The sequence below is a fragment of the Ranitomeya imitator genome, chromosome 7 (assembly GCF_032444005.1).
Source record: "Ranitomeya imitator isolate aRanImi1 chromosome 7, aRanImi1.pri, whole genome shotgun sequence".
Taxonomy (NCBI): Eukaryota; Metazoa; Chordata; class Amphibia; order Anura; family Dendrobatidae; genus Ranitomeya; species Ranitomeya imitator.
Window position 1 is genome coordinate 89115797 of NC_091288.1, and position 21253 is coordinate 89137049.

The 21253-nt window shown below is 42.5% G+C and overlaps 1 protein-coding gene across 2 annotated transcripts in view; it reads right to left on the bottom strand.

The window, feature by feature from the left end:
- The window catches only part of LOC138644800 (aldehyde oxidase 1-like), a 252342-nt gene that overhangs the window by 213238 nt on the left and 17851 nt on the right, over positions 1-21253 (bottom strand). Inside the window, exons 2-3 of one of the 2 annotated variants that reach the window (XM_069733618.1) lie at positions 17034-17091; positions 11126-11222 (exon numbers count right to left, since the gene is read on the bottom strand). In XM_069733618.1, the coding sequence (XP_069589719.1) occupies positions 11126-11222; positions 17034-17091 (155 nt within the window). Of the gene's footprint in view, positions 1-10762; positions 10880-11125; positions 11223-17033; positions 17092-21253 lie in introns of those variants that run through there. The other variant, XM_069733619.1, reaches the window with a different exon arrangement.

The following is a 21253-nucleotide window of genomic DNA, read 5'->3' on the forward strand; positions in this document are numbered from 1 at the left end:
TATATACTGTATATATGCACAATTTTTTGTTTCAGGTCTTTGCACTCTGTGAAAATACGGATGTGGCCTCCCTTTTCTTTGAGCTGGACATTACGTTTATATAGCTCCTCACTGCTAGGTGACAATTAGTCGAGATCTGAGTCGTGCTCAGTTCTTATTCACATTTACATTATTTCACGTATGGTTAACCAAGTATCTAATATTATTTTCATGCACTATTGCTATTTATTTATTTACCGTGGGGTAATTGCTCACTTTGTTTTTACATTAGGTTTTGTCTGTTTAGTGGCCAGTGTGAACATGCAACTACACGTTGCATGCATACCAAACTTATATTCCAGTTCATTTCTTTAGGTTTTTATTAAATTCTTTCCTGCTGTAAAAATGTTCTGTATGCGATGTTAGTGCATGCAACAGTCATGTGAAAGGAATGCTGCATATCAGCATCTTCTGCATAGAAACAATAAACAAAGCTAATTGCTTAGGACACTGATGAAGACGTCTTAAAGCAACTAATCAGTTCTGAGATATAGAATATTCATGCTGAAAACACTGTTTTATGACTTTCAGTTATACACTGATCCAAGCTTGTAACTGTACTACATTTAAAAAGCTTTCAGGACTTTCTTTAATATTTTTATGTATCTGTACAACTAGTGGACCACAGCTTGTGTAGCTCTGAGGGAGTTCCTCCTCCTCTTCCGTGACATGCTGGTGATGGCAAGTACGCAACGACGTCATCTTGTACGCATGGCACTCACCAGGACACCAGATGATGATGAATTTGGGGTGGGTGACAGTAAATGATGAATTGAGGGTGGGGACAGGAGACAGCAAATGATAAATTGAGGGTGGGAGATGAGGAGCATCAAATGATGAATTAAGGGTGGGGGAGGGGACAGCAAATGATGGCTTGAGAGTGGGGGAGCAATTAATGATGAATTATTTGGGGTACAGCAAACAATGAATTGAGGGTGGGGAAGGGAGACAGTGAATGATGATGTATTGAAGTGGGGGAGCACAAATAATGATGAATTGGTGATAGAGGACGGGGGACAGCAAATGATGACTTGAAGGTTGGAGGTGGGGAGAGCAAATAATGAAGAATTGACAGTAGGTTCCAGCAAATGGTAATGAATTGCGGGTGGGGGAGAAAATGATGTATTGAGACTTGGGGTGGGGGACAGTAAATTATGATGAATTGAGGGTGCGGAGAGTAAATGATGAATTGAGTGTGGGGGAGAGCAAATAATGCTGCATTGAGGATGAGGGAGACCAAATGATGATGAATTGAGGGTGGGGGTGGTAGAGAGAGGACATGACATAATTAATTGGGGTGTAGGGGGACATGTAAATATAATGAGTCCAGGGAGCGGGAGGTACAGAGTGCAGAGTTGAGGATGCAGCAGTGTGACTGGTGTTATGACCTGGTGGTCAGGACAATAATGGACCTGGTGGTTAAGAGCACACGGAATGACCTGATAGTAACTGATAATAAAGGACGAGCTCTGGGACGTGGGAACTCTGCTGACCGCAATCCCTAATCCTATCAAACACACTAGAAATAGCCATGGATTGCACCTAACGCTCCCTATGCAACTCGGCACAGCCTAAGGAACTAGCTAGCCCTAAAGAAGAGAAATAAAGCCTACCTTGCCTCAGAGAAATTCCCCAAAGGAAAAGGCAACCCCCCACATATAATGACTGTGAGTAAAGATGAAAATACAAACACAGAGATGAAATAGATTTAACAAAGTGAGGCCCGACTTACTGAACAGACCGAGGATAGGAAAGGTTACTTTGCGGTCAGCACAAAAACCTACAAAAAGAACACGCAGAGGGCGCAAAAAGACCCTCCGCACCGACTCACGGTGCGGAGGCGCTCCCTGTGCGTCCCAGAGCTTCCAGCAAGCAAGACAACAATAAAAATAGCGAGCTGGACAGAAAAATAGCAAACCAAAGAAATACAAGCTGGAACTTAGCTTCTGCTGGGAAGACAGGTCACAAGAACGATCCAGGAGTGAACTAGACCAATACTGGAACATTGACAGGTGGCATGGAGCAAAGATCTAAGTGGAGTTAAATAGAGCAGCCAGCTAACGAATTAACCTCGTCACCTGTGGAAGGAAACTCAGAAACACCCACCAGAGGAAGTCCATGGACAGAACCAGCCGAAGTACCACTCATGACCACAGGAGGGAGCCCGACAACAGAATTCACAACAGTACCCCCCCATTGAGGAGGGGTCACCGAACCCTCACCAGAGCCCCCAGGCCGACCAGGATGAGTCAAATGAAAGGCACGAACCAGATCGGCAGCATGAACATCAGAGGCAAAAACCCAGGAATTATCTTCCTGACCATAACCCTTCCACTTGACCAGGTACTGGAGTTTCCGTCTCGAAACACGAGAATCCAAAATCTTCTCCACCACATACTCCAACTCCCCCTCAACCAACACCGGGGCAGGAGGATCAACGGATGGAACCACAGGCGCCACATATCTCCGCAATAACGACCTATGGAACACATTATGGATGGCAAAAGAAGCAGGAAGGGCCAAACGAAATGACACAGGATTGATAACCTCAGAAATCTTGTACGGACCAATGAAACGAGGCTTAAACTTAGGAGAGGAAACCTTCATAGGAACATAACGAGACGACAACCAAACCAAATCCCCAACACGAAGTCGGGGACCCACACAGCGCCGGCGGTTAGCGAAACGTTGAGCCTTCTCCTGGGACAATGTCAAATTGTCCACCACATGAGTCCAAATCTGCTGCAACCTATCCACCACAGTATCTACACCAGGACAGTCCGAAGACTCAACCTGCCCTGAAGAGAAACGAGGATGGAAAGCAGAATTGCAGAAAAACGGCGAAACCAAAGTAGCCGAGCTGGCCCGATTATTAAGGGCGAACTCAGCCAACGGCAAAAAGGACACCCAATCATCCTGATCAGCAGAAACAAAGCATCTCAGATATGTTTCCAAAGTTTGATTAGTTCGTTCGGTTTGGCCATTTGTCTGAGGATGGAAAGCCGAGGAAAAAGACAAATCAATGCCCATCCTTGCACAAAAGGATCGCCAAAACCTCGAAACAAACTGGGAACCTCTGTCAGAAGCGATGTTCTCCGGGATACCATGTAAACGAACCACATGCTGGAAAAATAATGGCACCAAATCATAGGAGGAAGGCAATTTAGACAAAGGTACCAAATGGACCATCTTAGAAAAGCGATCACAAACCACCCAAATGACCGACATCTTTTGAGAGACGGGGAGATCCGAAATAAAATCCATAGAAATATGCGTCCAGGGCCTCTTCGGGACCGGCAAGGGCAAAAGCAACCCACTGGCACGAGAACAGCAGAGCTTAGCCCGAGCACAAGTCCCACAGGACTGCACAAAAGAACGCACATCCCGTGACAAAGACGGCCACCAAAAGGATCTAGCCACCAAATCTCTGGTACCAAAGATTCCAGGATGCCCAGCCAACACTGAACAATGAATCTCAGAGATAACTCTACTAGTCCATCTATCAGGGACAAACAGTTTCTCCGCTGGGCAACGGTCAGGTCTATCAGCCTGAAATTTTTGCAGCACCCGCCGCAAATCAGGGGAGATGGCAGACAAAATTACCCCCTCTTTGAGAATACCCGCCGGCTCAGGAACACCCGGAGAGTCAGGCACAAAACTCCTTGACAGGGCATCAGCCTTCACATTCTTAGAGCCCGGAAGGTACGAAACCACAAAATCAAAACGGGAGAAAAATAACGACCATCGAGCCTGTCTCGGATTCAACCGTTTGGCAGACTCAAGATAAGTCAAATTCTTGTGATCTGTCAAGACCACCACGCGATGCTTGGCTTCAAGCCAATGACGCCACTCCTCGAATGCCCACTTCATGGCCAACAACTCACGATTACCAACATCATAATTACGCTCAGCAGGCGAAAACTTTCTAGAAAAGAAAGCACATGGCTTCATCACCGAGCCATCAGAACTTCTTTGCGACAAAACAGCCCCTGCTCCAATCTCAGAAGCATCAACCTCAACCTGAAATGGGAGCGAAACATCTGGCTGGCACAACACAGGGGCAGAAGAAAAACGACGCTTCAACTCCTGAAAAGCCTCTACAGCTGCAGAAGACCAATTGACCACATCAGCACCCTTCTTGGTCAAATCAGTCAACGGTTTAGCAACAGTAGAAAAATTAGCGATGAAGCGCCGATAAAAATTAGCAAAGCCCAGGAACTTTTGCAGGCTCTTCACAGATGTCGGCTGAGTCCAATCGTAAATGGCCTGGACTTTAACAGGGTCCATCTCGATAGTAGAAGGGGAAAAAATGAACCCCAAAAATGAAACCTTCTGAACTCCAAAGAGACACTTTGACCCCTTCACAAACAAGGAATTCGCACGAAGGACCTGGAACACCATTCTGACCTGCTTCACATGAGACTCCCAATCATCCGAAAAGACCAAAATATCATCCAAATACACAATCAGGAATTTATCCAGGTACTCTCGGAAGATGTCATGCATAAAGGACTGAAATACTGATGGAGCATTGGAAAGCCCGAATGGCATAACCAGGTACTCAAAATGGCCCTCGGGCGTATTAAATGCTGTTTTCCATTCATCGCCTTGTTTAATACGCACAAGATTATACGCCCCTCGAAGATCTATCTTGGTGAACCAACTAGCCCCTTTAATATGAGCAAACAAATCAGACAGCAACGGCAAAGGATACTGAAATTTGACTGTAATTTTATTAAGAAGGCGGTAATCAATACAAGGTCTCAAAGAACCATCCTTCTTGGCCACAAAAAAGAACCCTGCTCCTAACGGTGATGACGACGGGCGAATATGGCCTTTCTCCAAGGATTCCTTTATATAACTCCGCATAGCCGCGTGTTCTGGCACAGATAAATTGAACAATCGGCCCTTAGGAAACTTACTACCAGGAATCAAATTAATTGCACAATCGCAATCCCTATGAGGAGGTAGGGCACTGGCTTTGGGCTCATCAAATACATCCCGATAATCCGACAAAAACTCTGGAACTTCAGAAGGAGTGGAAGACGAAATAGACAAAAATGGAACATCACCATGTACCCCCTGGCAACCCCAGCTGGACACACACATAGATTTCCAGTCCAATACTGGATTATGAACCTGTAGCCATGGCAACCCCAAAACGACCACATCATGCAGATTATGCAATACCAGAAAGCGGATATCCTCCTGATGTGCAGGAGCCATGCACATGGTCAATTGGGTCCAGTACTGAGGCTTATTCTTGGCCAAAGGCGTAGCATCAATTCCTCTCAAAGGAATAGGATACTGCAAGGGCTCCAAGAAAAAACCACAGTGCCTAGCATACTCCACGTCCATCAAATTCAGGGCAGCGCCTGAATCCACAAATGCCATAACAGAATAGGATGACAAAGAGCAAATCAGAGTAACGGACAATAGAAATTTAGACTGTACCGTACCAATGGTGGCAGACCTAGCGAACCGCTTAGTGCGCTTAGGACAATCGGAGATAGCATGAGTGGAATCACCACAGTAAAAACATAGCCCATTCCGACGTCTGTGTTCTTGCTGTTCAGCTCTGGTCAAAGTCCTATCACATTGCATAGGGTCTGGCCCATGCTCAGATAGTACCGCCAAATGGTGCACAGCTTTACGCTCACGCAAGCGTCGATCGATCTGAATGGCCAAGGACATAGACTCATTCAGACCAGCAGGCATGGGAAATCCCACCATGACATCCTTAAGGGCTTCAGAGAGACCCTTTCTGAAGATTGCTGCCAGGGCACATTCATTCCACTGAGTGAGCACAGACCACTTTCTAAACTTCTGACAATATATCTCCGCTTCATCCTGACCCTGACACAGAGCCAGCAAGATTTTCTCTGCCTGATCCACTGAATCAGGTTCGTCATAAAGCAATCCAAGCGCCAGGAAAAACGCATCAACATCACGCAATGCCGGATCTCCTGGCGCAAGGGAAAATGCCCAGTCCTGAGGGTCACCACGTAACAAAGAAATAATGATCTTTACTTGTTGAACAGGGTCACCTGAGGAGCGAGGTTTCAAGGCAAGAAACAATTTACAATTATTTTTGAAATTCAAGAACTTAGATCTATCACCAAAAAACAAATCAGGAATTGGAATCCTAGGCTCTGACATCGGATTCTGAACCACAAAATCTTGAATGCTCTGTACCCTTGTAGTGAGATTATCCATCCAAAAGGACAGACCTTGAATGTCCATGTTTACACCTGTGTCCTGAACCACCCAGAGGTAAAGGGGAAAAGAGAGACAAAACACACTGCAAAGAAAAAAAAATGGTCTCAGAACTTCTCTTATCCCTCTATTGAGATGCATTAGTACTTTGGGCCACCTGTACTGTTATGACCTGGTGGTCAGGACAATAATGGACCTGGTGGTTAAGAGCACACGGAATGACCTGATAGTAACTGATAATAAAGGACGGGCTCTGGGACGTGGGAACTCTGCTGACCGCAATCCCTAATCCTATCAAACACACTAGAAATAGCCGTGGATTGCGCCTAACGCTCCCTATGCAACTCGGCACAGCCTAAGGAACTAGCTAGCCCTAAAGAAGAGAAATAAAGCCTACCTTGCCTCAGAGAAATTCCCCAAAGGAAAAGGCAGCCCCCCACATATAATGACTGTGAGTAAAGATGAAAATACAAACACAGAGATGAAATAGATTTAGCAAAGTGAGGCCCGACTTACTGAACAAACCAAGGATAGGAAAGGTTACTTTGCGGTCAGCACAAAAACCTACAAAAAGACCACGCAGAGGGCGCAAAAAGACCCTCCGCACCGACTCACGGTGCGGAGGCGCTCCCTCTGCGTCCCAGAGCTTCCAGCAAGCAAGACAACAATAAAAATAGCAAGCTGGACAGAAAAATAGCAAACCAAAGAAATACAAGCTGGAACTTAGCTTCTGCTGGGAAGACAGGTCACAAGAACGATCCAGGAGTGAACTAGACCAATACTGGAACATTGACAGGTGGCATGGAGCAAAGATCTAAGTGGAGTTAAATAGAGCAGCCAGCTAACGAATTAACCTCGTCACCTGTGGAAGGAAACTCAGAAACACCCACCAGAGGAAGTCCATGGACAGAACCAGCCGAAGTACCACTCATGAGAGTCATGACCACAGGAGGGAGCCCGACAACAGAATTCACAACAGACTGGTAATGAATTGGGGGAAAGTACAGGTGCTAATTAATTTATATATTGGATGGGAAAAGTGACTATTTATAGTTAGTGGAGGCACAGTGGTGGAAGCGGTGCTCTAAATAAGCGGTGTGCTACTTTCTGCAGAGACAAGTCTTGGCTGGAAGAAATGATGGCGGTCTGCGCTGAATGAAGAAGAAAAGCAAAGACGAAGTACTTCAACTAGAGGTGTCACCGGTGAGTCAGTGTATTACCTGTACACTTAAACTATACACTATATTGTATATACAGAGCTTCTGTGCTTAACGTTACTGGTGTTCACTGCTTTATCTGTACACTGACACTATATACAGCTCATGTCTATAATGTCACTGGTGATCACTGTATTACCTGTACACTGACACAATATACAGAGCTTCTGTATTACCTGTACATATACCACTGTATTACCTGTAATGATCAGTATTGTATTTATCAGTCACTATGTGGTGGTAATATGTGGTCTGGTCATGGTGTGATAGTATTTCTCCCTTGTACATCATACTATTTAGTCACTGTGGTGGTAATATGTAGTCTTGTCACTATGTTGTGGTATTTGTTTCTTATATGTGGTATTATACAGCCACAATATGGTGGTAATACATGGTCTGGTCACGGTGTGGCAGTATTTGTTAGTTTTATGTGATATTATTTGGTCACTATGTGGTGGTAATATATGGTCTGGCCATGGTGTGATGGTATTTGTCCCTTGTATGTGGTATTATTGGTCATTTTAAAAAATGTATGTGACACATTTGTTTAAACAAAAATAAAAATGTATGCAAAAAGAGTATTGGATATTTTAAGGAATTAGAATAGAGTAGAGTAGAATAGGGTATGGCCAAAAGAGTCTACCTTGCCATGGTGGCAGGCTTAAAAAATTTTTTGGCCAAAACAAAAGCTGATAGCTATGTAAGTGATATGGTGTTCAATAGGAACTGTTAATGTGTGATTGATGAGGATGAGGTGCAGAAGTGGAGTTTTACCAAGAGTGGGCAGTGGGACTGTGGAAGGTTTAAGGGATGGAGGCAGAGCTGGGGTGGAGCCTCGGCAGCATCTCAAGGGGGTCCGAAAATGTTGCCAGTATGGGGCCCTGAAATTCCTGGTGGCAGCCCTGGCCTTCCAATTCCAGCAAAATACAGGTGCTACTCACAAAATTAGAATATCATGAAAAAGTTAATTTATTTGAGTTCTTCAAATAAAATAGGTGCTCTCAAGATGCAACTTTAGGAGTTTATCGCTCCTGGCCCTTCAGCAAAGAGTGACAGTTCAGACCAATGCCATAGCTGCACCGCTGGTCAAACTGTGCTCCCTCCAAGACTTCTAGCAGAAGTTTTTTTCTCTGCAGCATGTGAGGAGCCTAGGGATACTGAGGCTAATTGGATCCAATGACCTTTCATCTTCACAGTTGTGATAGCAGGCTATAAAGCATAGAACCTGCTGATAACACGTGCTCCTCGACCTATAGAGTGGCTGGTGAATCAAGCAATGAGCTCTACACTATGAAGTTAAAAACTCATCTATTCCTGAGAATAGAGAGGATTTTGAAAAGAAGTAAATTGTAAAATTGCTTGTTATTACAAATACTTAGCAAATTTATCTATAAGCCGTATGAAATTGAAACATCCCCTTTAACCCCTTTCCAATGTCAGAATCCCTCCCTTTGATGTGGGCTCTGGTGCTGAGCCCATATCTTTCCCGACACATGTCAGCTGTTTTGAACATCTCACATATTCCACCCGCGACTGTTAACTTGTTAAATGCCGCTGTCAATCTCTGACAACGGCATTTAACTTACACTTATCAGAAGTGTGCCGGAAATCCTGCTCATCGGTGACCCCTTCACATAATTGCGGGTCACCGATGGGTAGGCAAGACAACCAGAAGTCTCCAGCAGACCTCTATGGTTGTCATAGCAAAATTGCTATGAGCGCTGCCAGTTGGTCGGTGCTCATAGCAAGTGAGCATTTCTGCTGCACACAGGTGATCTGATCATCGCCTGTGTGTGGCACAAGCCATCAGACAGCTGCAGCTTCTAGTCTCCCATGAAGACTATTGAAGCATGCAAACAATAAAAAAATAAAAGTTTTTAGAAATATTTCAAAAATGTTAAAAATATGAAAGTTCAAATCTCCGCCCTTTTGCCACATTCAAAATAAAACAATAATAAAATATCAAACATACACATATTTAGTATCGCCACGTTCACAATCGCTCGATCTATCAATATAAAAAAATAATTAACCTGATTGGTAAACGGCGTAATGAGAAAAAAAAAATAAAAACGACAGAATTAAATTTTTGGTCACTGCTATATTGCAATAAAATGCAATAACGGGGGATCAAAAGATTGTATCTGCACCTAATTTGTATCAATAGAAATGTCAGCTCAGCATTCAAAAAATAAGCCCTCACCCAGCCCCAAGTCACAAAAAATGGAGATGCTATAGGTCTCGGAAAATGGCAACATTTTTTTTTTACCAAAGTTTAGATTTTTTTTCATCACTTAAATAAAAGAGAACCTAGATATGTTCGGTGTCTATGAACTTGTAATGACCTGGAGACTCATAATGACAGGTCAGTTTTCGCATTTAGTGAACATGGTAAAAAAAAAAATTTAAAAAACAACGATGGAGTTGCACTTTTTATGCAATTTCACAGCACTTGGAATTTTTTTCCCGTTTTCCAGTACACGATATATTAAAACCAATGGTGTTGTTCAAAAGTACAACTTGTCCCACAAAAAATAAGCCCTCAAATGGCCATATTGATGGAAAAATAAAAAAGTTATGGCTCTGAGAAGAAGTGGAGCAAAAAACGAAAACACAAAAACGAAAATACCTCCGGTTGTTAAGAGGTTCAATAGGTTGCACTGAGAATAAAAAGTAATATGTAAAAAGTGATATGTAAAGATAGTCGTGATCACCTCCACTGATACCGGCTTCAACATTTACCTTCTGCCCACTGGTATCAACTTTCTGGTCATGTTACAATAATTTGGCTTAAAAGGTCACCACTAAGACAAGTAGTTGACTGAGTGGGCATTTCCAGGTTGCTGATGCAGGACCAGGAGATAGAAACCAGTGGGTTTTTCTTTTTCATTTTAGAATGGAGGCTGCTGGGGATCAGTGAGGGTGATTATTTATCATTTTTTACATTTTTTCTTTAAAAATTTGTATCCTGTGGAAAAGCTCTTTAGGTTAATATATAACCTTAGCCCAATGTTAGGACCAATTAACTCTGATAAAATCTCCTGTGTATGAAGCACATTTCAAGTGTAACGTTTTAAATAAAGATGAGCAGAGGATCAAGTTTGAGTCGAATTTCCTGAAATTTGCAATTCTATGCTAATTCAAACACTTTGAGATTGGATTAGCAATAAAAAAAGAAATAACACGTCCTGCACCATTTCCCACACTGGTGACGCATCGGAGAGTAAGCTTCACCATAATACCCAGCAGCTATGGCATCACATCCCAGTTTATCAAGCAGATTATCATACCTTGTACTCTCGTGGTCATTGCTGTCAGTACTGAGTCATCGAAGATCAGTGGCCCCAATGGAGCACAGTCAGGCGCAGGACTTGCAGTGTGTACAACAAGTATCTTATCTCCTTTCCAATATCGAGATCTATGTAAATTAATTTGAATCAAATTCAGCAAAGCCAGTGAATTCAAATTGCAAATGATCAGCTCATCTCTAGTATTAACATATTAACATCTTACATAAAACAAACTGTATTTGCGCTTTGAGTCCATTGCGAGAAAAGTGTGATACAAGCGTTTGTTGTTGTTTCAGAAAACAAAAACCAATAAATAAATCAACTTCATTGATGATCTTCTCTTATGAGGTTGTAAAAGGATACAGGATTTTTCTAGTCACAGGATGAATGGTTGACACCATCACTGTACAGGCACCACAGCCACCTCCTCCACAGCCATATTTTGTGCCAGTAAGACGCACTGATTTGGATACAGTTAAGGCAAATAGTATTGAAATTAAAGAACATAAAAAAGGTCCTCAATTATTATGTATATATCTATCTTAAAGGGAATATATCAGTAGGATCACTCTCCTAAGCATGTATAGCAAAGGAAGCTGAATAAAATAGTACCTTGATATCTGCGATCCAATGTCTTATTCCAGAGAAATCCTTATTTTTCTTATATGTAAATGAGTTGTTCAGGTCTATGGGCCAAACACTGATCTGCATAAGACTCTGCCTCCGGAGATTGCTTTAAATAGAAGGGGATGTTACAACTGTGAGCTCCGCTGAATTGTAACACTATTGCAGCCCTGCCTGCCTGAGACATGGAAGCTGAAGCTGAGAGGAACCTGCAGATTGTGTCAGGTATAATCACACACAGCTCTGCAGTGAGATCAGGAGAGCAGAGAGCGGCCATTACACATCGCACTGGTAACAATGGTAACCATCATACTGGTAACACTACCTTCATGTATAATAATCTCTGGAGGCAGAGTACCCAAAAGTGACACCATTCTAAAACAACCCCTCTAGGTGTTCAAAACCACATTCCGGAAACTTATTAACCCTTCAAGTGCTTCACAGGAATTTTTGGAATGTTTAAAAAAAAAAAGAACATTTAACTTTTTTTCACAAAGAAATTTACTTCAGATCCAATTTGTTTTATTTTACGAAGGGTAACAGGAGAAATTGGACCCCAAAAGTTGTTGTGCAATTTGTCCTGAGTACGCCGATACCCCATATGTGGGGGTAAACCACTGTTTGGGCGCACGGCAGAGCTTGGAAGGGAAGGAGCACTGTTTGACTTTTTCAATGCAGAATTGGCTGGAATTAAGATTGGATGCCATGTCGTGTTTGGAGAGCCACTCATGTGCCTAAACAGTGGAAACCCCCCAATTCTAACTCCAACCCTAACCCCAACACACCCCTAACCCTAATCCCAACCCTAACCATAACCCTAACCACACCCCTAACCCTGACACACCCCTAATCCTAATCCGAACCCTAACCCTAATCCCAACCGTAAACATAATCCCAACCCTAATCCTAATCCAAACTCTAACTTTAGCCCTAATCCTAACCCTATTTGGAAAATGGAAATAAATACATTTTTTTTATTTTATTATTTTTCCCTAACTAAGGTGGTGATAAAGTGGGGTTTGATTTACTCTTTATAGCGGATGTTTATGTTTAACAGCTGTCACACGCTAAAAGACGCTTTCTATTGCAAAAAATAGTTTTTGCATCACCACATTTTGAGAGCTATAATTTTTCCATATTTTGGCCCACAAAGTCATGTGAGATCTTGTTTTTTGCAAGACGAGTTGATGTTTTTATTGGTAACATTTTCAGACACATAACATTTTTTCATCGCTAAATTATTACGATTTTAGGGAGGCAGAGTGAGCAAAAACCAGCAATTCATGAATTTCTTTTGGGGGGCAATAATACCGTTCCGCGTGTGGTAAAATTTATATGGCAGTTTTATTCTTCGGGTCAGTACGATTACAGCGACACCTCATTTATATCATTGTTTGATGTTTTGACGTTTTTATACAATAAAATCTATTTATGTAAAAAATAATTATTTTTGCATCGCTTTATTCTGAGAGCTATAACTTTTTTTTTTTTTTGCTAATGACGCTGTATGGCGGCTCGTTTTTTGCGGGACAAGATGACGTTTTCAGCAGTACCATGTTTATTTATATCTGTCTTTGTGATCGCGTGTTATTCCACTTTTTGTTCGGCGGTATGATGGTAAAGCATTGGTTTTTTGCCTTTTTTTTATGGGGTTCACTAAAGGGGCTAACAATTGGGACAGTTTTATAGGTCGGGTCGTTACGGACGCGGCGATACTAAATATGTGTACTTTTATTGTTTTTTTTATTTACATAAAGAAATGTATTTATTTGAAAAATGTTTTTTTTTGTTACTTTATTTAAGAATTTAAAACAAATATTTTTACACATGCTAAGATATTTTTAAAACTTTTTTGCATTGTCCCAGGATGGGACATCACTATATAAAGTCAGATCGCTGATCTGACACTTTGCACTGCACTGTATCAGATCAGTGATCTGACAGGCAGTGAAGGAGGCTTCTCAGGTCCTGCTCTTAGCAGGCACTGAGAAGACACCTCCCTGCATGACCCAGAAGGACCCCACGGCCATCTTGGTGCTGGGGGTCTCCATGGAGACCCTCAGGATAACGCGATCACATTGCGTTGTTCTGAGGGAAGCACACAGGGAGCGACCTCCTTGCACAATGCTTTTCTATGCCACCGGAATGCTGCGATCTTGTTTGATCGCAGTGTTCCGGGGTTAAAGTGCTGGGAGCGGTCCGTGACTGCTCCTGGCACTTAGTGACGGGTGTCAGCTGTGAGAATCAGCTGACACCCGGCCCTGATTAGCCGCACACCACCCGTGTGCGTGGCCGATCGGCTTCAACGTACTATCCCATCCATGGTCAGACGGGCCCAGCCCACATGGACGGGATAGTACATTGGCTGTCAGAAAGGGGTTAAATGTAAGTAAATATATGATGGGACATGCTAAAGCCAAAATAAGCAATTATGCAAAATATCACGTATGCCCTTGGATCTGACCTAAGTAACCCATGACTTGGAATTATTCTCCAATCACAAATAGGAGTTGCAAAGTCTTATGCAAGTACAGCTCAATCATTGTAGCATGAGAAGTTTCTAATACACCTTGTCTAATTTGGAAGGAATTAGACTTTGGCACTCTCCACACACCTGCTGTCAATTCCTCAGCTGGATTTAAGCAATATCACTGGCACAGCACCATTACACTAAATGAGTGGTGGAGATCTTTTGTGAATTAGCAGCAATTCACATAGTCCATTCATAGGAAGGAAAACTAAAGCACTCGGCAGTTATCGAGCTGACCTGGGCCAACTGTGAGGTTTGGTGTACGAGGGGTTATGCTACAGGGCTATATGTTTGCTCTCCCGGGATTGGTCTTGGCCCATTAGGTTCTGTAATTAGACATATTAATGCTTCAGTATGCAAGACATTTTGCACAATTTTCTGCTTCCAACTTTTTGGTAAGTGTTTGGGAAAAGACCACTCCTGATCCATAATAGCTGTGCCCCAATACACAAAACAAGGTCCATAAAGGCATGGTTGAGGGAGTTTGATGTAGAAAACCTTGCCTAACTTCACACAGCACCAACCCTTTAGGAATGAACCAGAACGGAGATTATGAGCCAGTGCCTTCTCATCCAACATCAGTGTCTGACCTCACAAATGTACCTCTGAATAAATGAGCAAACATTCCCACAGACACTCAAAAAGAGTGGAAGCTATCATAGGTTCAGACAGGGGACCAACTCATGTTAATGTCTATACATTTAGAATGCGATGTCATAAAAGCAATGTTTTATTATGCAATACTGCAATGTTCCACAGAAAAGCGCTATGCCCGCAGTGGCATGGGAAGAGGAGCTCGGTGCATGTAGCTCCTGTAAAGCTAAGACAATCAATAACTTTAGTTTGCTCCCTGACTTCAGGCAAATGAGTTGTCAGTCGCACTGGGCAGGGAGTAGAGACAGAGTATTAGAGACTTGGGTAGAGCTTCCATGCACCAAAAGCACTTCAGCCTCATTTGCATATTGATTCCGACACAGATTTCTCTGTAATAGCGGAACGGGCTATGTAGCTAAAGGTTTTGCTGGACTTGCCTTTGCAAGAGCTACATGCACATATAAATAGTTTGGGGGGAGAAATCCTGATGACAAATTCCCTTTAAGTGCTCTGTAATGAGGGACTCTACCTGGATTTCATGAAGCTGCCGAGACTCTTTGTCCTCATCCAAGCAGATAATTTGCCACACATTGCAACCGTGTGAAAGTTGGACAAGTTAATGAGAGTTTTCATAAATTAGAAAGTTGCATAACTTTTATGATAGAATGATTAGATTACACTTTTTAGTCCCTGTAAGAACCTGTTTTGTAATCCAGATCCAGTAATCCTCTAATGACAGTACGTAAACAAGTTGCCTAACTAGTTCCCATCTTCCCTGCTAAGTATTTTCATAATACTACAGGCAAACATGTGGTGGCGTTTTTTTGCTTCATTTTTTTTGCCTTAAACAGTTTGACAACATGATTGTTTGAAATCTGTAGCAAAATATGAAAATCTACATACAGTGTGCTTTGATATATGGTTTTTCAGTTTTGTTTTTGGCTCAGTGGCGGTTTTATTAACATGTCGTACTATCTGAAGCTATGATGTTAAAATCACTTGGAAAATCTATTTAACAAGGTATCACGTTAAAATTACTACTAAATCATATGTGTCACGCTGTTCAAAGGGAGTCTGTCAGCAAGATTTCACACCCCAAACTATTTACTGTAGATGTGCAAGTAGTTATTTCAAAGACAAGTCCAGAAATACCTTTACATGGCGGGTCTGTTCCTCTGAGAAATCAGCATTTGAGTTGATATGCAAATATGGCTGTAGAAGAGAAGCCTCTGTGACTCCAGCTCTATTGTCGGCTCCTCCTGCTTGACTGACAGCTCTTATGCCTGAAGTCACACATCATAGAGGCTGATAGTGAAGCAGGAAGAAGCGAATAGAGCTGGAGTGACAGAAGCTTCAGATCTTCAGCCTCACTTGCAAATCAGTTCAAATGCTGATTTCCCAGTAATGGAGGAGTGGACTGGCCATGTAAAGGTGTTGCTGGACTTGACTTTGAAAGAGCTACATGTGCATATGAATAGTTTGGGGTGTGAAATCCTGTTGACAGATTGCCTTTAAAGAGGGCTTGTCACTATGTCAGAAGCGTTCAGTATTGGCTCTTATTTTATTCCCTCTGATTCCATGAGAGAGACATGTTTTTTTATTTTGTTTTTAGATCCACCATGCAGTTCCAGAGGTCTCGGCCTTTTTATTTAGTACTGATTTTTATGGCCTTAAATAAGGTGGCATAACTCACAGGATTCTATGGGGCCAGTCTTTCTCTGCTCTTTATTATTAACCTGTCAGCAATACCCCCTTGGTAAAGGCCAGAAAAATTATCCATATGCCGGATAAAAAAAAAAAGACAGCAACGCTCAGGGGAACAACAGGATTAAAATAAGAATAAAAACTTTCCACTGGGTGTTGGATTGTCCTGAAGTGGGCTGGAGTCCTCAAAGCACTGCTGAGGCTATGGACTGAATGCTCAAGGGTGTTGGATTGTCCTGAGATGGGCTGGAGTCCTGCAAGCACCTGGTAAGAGTGTGAGTCCTGGAATGGTCAGAGTGTTGGATTGTCCGGATGGACTGGAGTCCTGTAAGCACTTGGTAAGATCATGGACTGATGGCCTGTGTGTTGGAAGTGCCTGTGATTGGACTTTCTGGAAGCGCATGGAAAGGCTGCATCTACAGAGCCTGAGATGGTTTCTGTGTTTGGGGAAGCTACAGTTCCTACTGTGGGTCTGGACTATCCGAGGGCCCTGGCACAGGGACGGTGATCCCAGTGAGGCAGTTTCCCTGTAAACCAGCACTGGCATGAGTCAGTGTGTGGAGCCGGAGCTCCTGTAAGATAACTCCAGGTAACAAGGGGTTACGGGCAGACACGAATCTGCCATTGGAACAGACTATCGGTGGTTAATGTGTTCCGTTGATATAAATGATGAACTGTTTGTGTTATGGTTTATGACGTTTAATAAACCGGAATAGACTGTTTTTGTGGAAAAATCGTGCCTGTATGTGTTATTCCCGTGCAAAACGCTACAATACTTATATAACTACATCATTAACATTGCACTACACAAAAGGATACAGTTTTTCCTCAAGTAGGGAAGCAATAATGTTTCGGGATCTGCATTTTTCTCAACTATCTAGAAGGAGAAAATACATAAAATTACTTGTTAATACACTGAAGTGACCAAAGCTATACAGAAAACACAATACAGAGAGGCGGCTAAGGGAGTGTTAAGCAATTCTATACATTAGAGATTAGAGTTTTGATGCAAATCAAATTTTGCGTTCAGTTTCATAAAATTTGTAGGTCCTGGCATTTTCAACAATTTGCAATTGCATCAGCCACAGAAGGCTTGCATGAGCCCAGGCATGGTCACAAATACTTCACCTTATTGACATGTAGCTCTCGCATGATATGATATGGAGCCAATCAGGAGGACCGATCAGAGCCACTATAAAAGCTGAGGCAGGGAAAACAGCAGCCTTTTTAGGGTTTTACAGGACCTCAGAGCTCAAAGCTCCAAATTAGAGATAAGAACCTAATAACCCAAAGCTTTGTGCAAATACACAGATCTCCACTTTGCACTGATGAGGGGCAGCACCCCGAAACACAGTGTCTGCAAATTGAGATTCTGGTTTGGCTATTATCCTAAGTCATGTGACAAGGCTCGTTAAAGAGTCGACATTGACTGTTAGGATTGCTACTTCCTATAGGTAGCGCTAGAGTTCTAGTCCTCTTCCTCTCTGAAGAGACAATTTGCATATTTCCCAGAGGAGCATTGCGGCTTTAAGTCTCCTCACCTCAACATGCTTATCATGTCACTCTCCACAAGGAGAAACGATACTTCTTGGATCCCGGTCAGACTCCTCTCAATCAGCCAAACCAGATCTCCACTTTGCACTGACGAGGGGCAGTACCCCGAAACACAGTGTCTGCAAATTGAGATTCTGGTTTGGCTATTATCCTAAGTCATAGTAACATAGTAACATAGTTAGTAAGGCCGAAAAAAGACATTTGTCCATCCAGTTCAGCCTATATTCCATCATAATAAATCCCCAGATCTACGTCCTTCTACAGAACCTAATAATTGTATGATACAATATTGTTCTGCTCCAGGAAGACATCCAGGCCTCTCTTGAACCCCTCAACTGAGTTCGCCATCACCACCTCCTCAGGCAAGCAATTCCAGATTCTCACTGCCCTAACAGTAAAGAATCCTCTTCTATGTTGGTGGAAAAACCTTCTCTCCTCCAGACGCAAAGAATGCCCCCTTGTGCCCGTCACCTTCCTTGGTATAAACAGATCCTCAGCGAGATATTTGTATTGTCCCCTTATATACTTATACATGGTTATTACATCGCCCCTCAGTCGTCTTTTTTCTAGACTAAATAATCCTAATTTCGCTAATTATCTGGGTATTGTAGTTCTCCCATCCCCTTTATTAATTTTGTTGCCCTCCTTTGTACTCTCTCTAGTTCCATTATATCCTTCCTGAGCACCGGTGCCCAAAACTGGACACAGTACTCCATGTGCGGTCTAACTAGGGATTTGTACAGAGGCAGTATAATGCTCTCATCATGTGTATCCAGACCTCTTTTAATGCACCCCATGATCCTGTTTGCCTTGGCAGCTGCTGCCTGGCACTGGCTGCTCCAGGTAAGTTTATCATTAACTAGGATCCCCAAGTCCTTCTCCCTGTCAGATTTACCCAGTGGTTTCCCATTCAGTGTGTAATGGTGACATTGATTCCTTCTTCCCATGTGTATAACCTTACATTTATCATTGTTAAACCTCATCTGCCACCTTTCAGCCCAAGTTTCCAACTTATCCAGATCCATCTGTAGCAGAATACTATCTTCTCTTGTATTAACTGCTTTACATAGTTTTGTATCATCTGCAAATATCGATATTTTACTGTGTAAACCTTCTACCAGATCATTAATGAATATGTTGAAGAGAACAGGTCCCAATACTGACCCCTGCGGTACCCCACTGGTCACAGCGACCCAGTTAGAGACTATACCATTTATAACCACCCTCTGCTTTCTATCACTAAGCCAGTTACTAACCCATTTACACACATTTTCCCCCAGACCAAGCATTCTCATTTTGTGTACCAACCTCTTGTGCGGCACGGTATCAAACGCTTTGGAAAAATCGAGATATACCACGTCCAATGACTCACCGTGGTCCAGCCTATAGCTTACCTCTTCATAAAAACTGATTAGATTGGTTTGACAGGAGCGATTTCTCATAAACCCATGCTGATATGGAGTTAAACAGTTATTCTCATTGAGATAATCCAGAATAACATCCCTCAGAAACCCTTCAAATATTTTACCAACAATAGAGGTTAGACTTACTGGCCTATAATTTCCAGGTTCACTTTTAGAGCCCTTTTTGAATATTGGCACCACATTTGCTATGCGCCAGTCCTGCGGAACAGACCCCGTCACTATAGAGTCCCTAAAAATAAGAAATAATGGTTTATCTATTACATTACTTAGTTCTCTTAGTACTCGTGGGTGTATGCCATCCGGACCCGGAGATTTATCTATTTTGATCTTATTTAGCCGGTTTCGCACCTCTTCTTGGGTTAGATTGGTGACCCTTAATATAGGGTTTTCAGTGTTTCTTGGGATTTCACCTAGCATTTCATTTTCCACCGTGAATACTGTGGAGAAGAAGGTGTTTAATATGTTAGCTTTTTCCTCGTCATCTACAACCATTCTTTCCTCACTATTTTTTAAGGGGCCTACATTTTCAGTTTTTATTCTTTTACTATTGATATAGTTGAAGAACAGTTTGGGATTAGTTTTACTCTCCTTAGCAATGTGCTTCTCTGTTTCCTTTTTGGCAGCTTTAATTAGTTTTTTAGATAAAGTATTTTTCTCCCTATAGTTTTTTAGAGCTTCAATGGTGCCATCCTGCTTTAGTAGTGCAAATGCTTTCTTTTTACTGTTAATTGCCTGTCTTACTTCTTTGTTTAGCCACATTGGGTTTTTCCTATTTCTAGTCCTTTTATTCCCACAAGGTATAAACCGCTTACACTGCCTATTTAGGATGTTCTTAAACATTTCCCATTTATTATCTGTATTCTTATTTCTGAGGATATTGTCCCAGTCTACCAGATTAAGGGCATCTCTAAGCTGGTCAAACTTTGCCTTCCTAAAGTTCAGTGTTTTTGTGACTCCCTGACAAGTCCCCCTAGTGAAAGACAGGTGAAACTGCACAATATTGTGGTCGCTATTTCCTAGATGCCCAACCACCTGCAGATTTGTTATTCTGTCAGGTCTATTAGATAGTATTAGGTCTAAAAGTGCTGCTCCTCTGGTTGGATTCTGCACCAATTGTGAAAGATAATTTTTCTTGGTTATTAGCAGAAACCTGTTGCCTTTATGGGTTTCACAGGTTTCTGTTTCCCAGTTAATATCCGGGTAGTTAAAGTCCCCCATAACCAGGACCTCATTATGGGTTGCAGCTTCATCTATCTGCTTTAGAAGTAGACTTTCCATGGTTTCTGTTATATTTGGGGGTTTGTAACAGACCCCAATGAGAATTTTGTTACCATTTTTCCCTCCATGAATTTCGACCCATATGGACTCGACATCCTCATTTCCTTCGCTAATATCCTCCCTTAAAGTGGACTTTAGACAAGACTTTACATAGAGACAAACCCCTCCTCCTCTCCGATTTTTACGATCCTTTCTAAACAGACTGTAACCCTGTAAGTTAACTGCCCAGTCATAGCTTTCATCTAACCATGTCTCGGTTATTCCCACTATGTCAAAGTTACCTGTAGATATTTCTGCTTCTAGTTCTTCCATCTTGTTTGTCAGGCTTCTGGCGTTTGTGAGCATGCAGTTTAGAGGATTTTGTTTTGTTCCAATCTCCTCGCTGTGGATTGTTTTAGAAATGTTCTTACCTCCCATCTGAGTATGTTTTCCTGGGTCTTCTTTGTTCAAGTCTAATGTTTTTCTTCCCGTCCCCTCTTCTTCTAGTTTAACGCCCTCCTGATGAGTGTAGCGAGTCTTCTGTCATGTGACAAGGCTCGTTAAAGAGTTGACATTGACTGTTAGGATTGCTACTTCCAATAGGTGGCACTAGAGTTCTAGTCCTCTTCCTCTCTGAAGAGACAATTGCAGCGCCCCAGAGTCCTGGTCATTGCAGTAATGTCGTTCTTCCACCAGGGGAAGCGATGTTAAGTCTGATGGCACCAAAGGAGTTCACCCTGCCAGGTATCACAGCCACACACACACTTCACATGCCGGCCACCAGGGGCCCTATAAAATAGCCTC